Here is a 1,812-nt window from a genome sequence, read left to right as displayed (position 1 = left end):
AGTGATCGTATTCCTTTGGCTGGTTATGCCAAACTTCCTCCTGAAAACCACTATGCAACCAGGTAACCTCAATTATTTTCTACAAGGCTTAAACCTTAATAAGGGATGCAAGCTTCAGGTGTTTCAGTATCTTTGGCTAAAAATCATTCCATTCTCCTGTCTCGTTTTCCTCCTGGAGCCTGCCAGGTCAGCTGGCTTCATTGATTTCATTAACTTCTTCCCTCTATCCCTTAGAAGCTGCTCTCACAAAGTGAAGTCCTCCCAGAAGTTTCAAATCTAATTTTGTCTTTCCATTGCACTCATGAATCCACTCATGATCACTTGATCCAAGCTAATTTTCTGTGGCTAGCTATTACATGTCTTCCACCTCAGACACAAAGTCTGAAATCACATCCCTCCCGGGCAGTTCAGGGCTGACTTTATGAAGAAGTTTATGGGCTACAACCCCCCAGGGATAGTTGGGCTTTACCATTATTAACAACCTTTGATCTCCACTTGACATCAAGACAGCCAAAGTCTCCTGTAAAACTACTGATATTTTTCTCTAGTAACATGGAGATCTCAAATCCTACCTAAGCCTGAATCTGGACGTTCTAATAGGATTCCAAGAGCCTTTTTATTTCCCTGTGTCAGCAGAGTGCTTGGAGGGTCATAGTACTGCTAATGAAGGACCTTGAGGTCTCAGGGAGGAGGAGGTTATAGAGGAATGCCAAGCACCTTTTCCCATGTATATGTTCTTGCACACACATGCATGGGTTTGTAATTTGAAACTCTCTTTACTTCTGGACAGGCTTTGCAAACTGCTTAGACCACATTCTCTGAGGTGTTTAAAGAGGGTGGAGTATGCAGTATTTATTTAGGTACTCTACAAACCTTAATAAGAATTGAGTGCTTGTAGCAATTGCAGAGAGCAAACAGAGAGCCAGCTGGCAGAAACTGAACAGTGCCACTGCATTTTTATTGCTTCTAACCCCAAAAACCAGATTATTACTAAAAAAAATGTCTTTTTTAATTTCATTTCTCTCTGATCCTGCATTAGTTTGTCTGCTGTGCGCAGCAGTATTATTAGCTGTAGCCTATTTTTCAACTGGCTATAAAAATTCAGCTTTTAAATTACCTCCTGGTCCAACTCCTCTTCCGCTCATTGGTAACCTGCACTTGGTGGATCTTAGAAGGCAAGATAAATCACTAATGAAGGTAGGACAAAAAACCCTAACCCAGACCCTCATAGATTTTAAAGTTGACTGGGATGTATCAGTGAGAACTTTTTGTCTTTTTTAATTCAAACTAAATTGTAAAGGTGTGAAAATTGCTTTATGATATCTTTCTGGGCTTCTTCTAGTCAATGTGTGTGTTGATGCAATGTAATTTAGGAGCAATCAACCATTAAAAAAAGACCTCTGGGTAATATGGGATTTCTTCATGTAATTGTGGTGATGTACATGAAGTCTATAATGCTTGTGGGATTTGAAATATTAATTTGACAGCTTGGACACCCAGAAATCTTTTCAAGTATTAGGATATAACTAACATAAATTAAATTGCTTCCCTCTCCTATGCCCCAGAGATCTGGCAAGAGGAATTCCACAATGCAGTGACCCCAAAACTGTCGCGGAGAGGGCCAAACCAGACTCTGCACTGCAAAATCCCTTTCCCTCTTGATGAATGGGATATGCATTAACGTTTAGATGCCAGTACAAGGGAGAGATGGGAAAGCTGTGCTAAGGAACAGAGTGAATAACCTGTGAGCTCTTCCAATAACCTGTAATTAAGAAAACTTACTCCACTGTGTGCAGGACGAGGCTGCTGCCG

General features: G+C 40.7%; 1 protein-coding gene across 2 annotated transcripts in view; it reads left to right on the top strand.

Annotated features, from left to right (window-relative positions):
- Positions 1-912: 912 nt before the first annotated feature.
- LOC102045060 (cytochrome P450 2W1) overlaps positions 913-1,812 on the top strand; it is a 9,092-nt gene continuing 8,192 nt past the window's right edge. Inside the window, exon 1 of one of the 2 annotated variants that reach the window (XM_031056550.1) lies at positions 913-1,197. In XM_031056550.1, coding sequence (XP_030912410.1) covers positions 1,000-1,197 — 198 coding nt within the window. In that variant the 5' untranslated portion in view covers positions 913-999. The remainder of the gene's footprint in view (positions 1,198-1,812) is intronic. The other variant, XM_005420362.2, reaches the window with a different exon arrangement.

The sequence above is a fragment of the Geospiza fortis genome, unplaced genomic scaffold (genome assembly GCF_000277835.1).
Source record: "Geospiza fortis unplaced genomic scaffold, GeoFor_1.0 scaffold237, whole genome shotgun sequence".
Taxonomy (NCBI): domain Eukaryota; kingdom Metazoa; phylum Chordata; class Aves; order Passeriformes; family Thraupidae; genus Geospiza; species Geospiza fortis.
The sequence above is the reverse complement of the archived record's forward strand: the minus strand, read 5'-3'. Positions and strand labels throughout refer to the sequence as shown.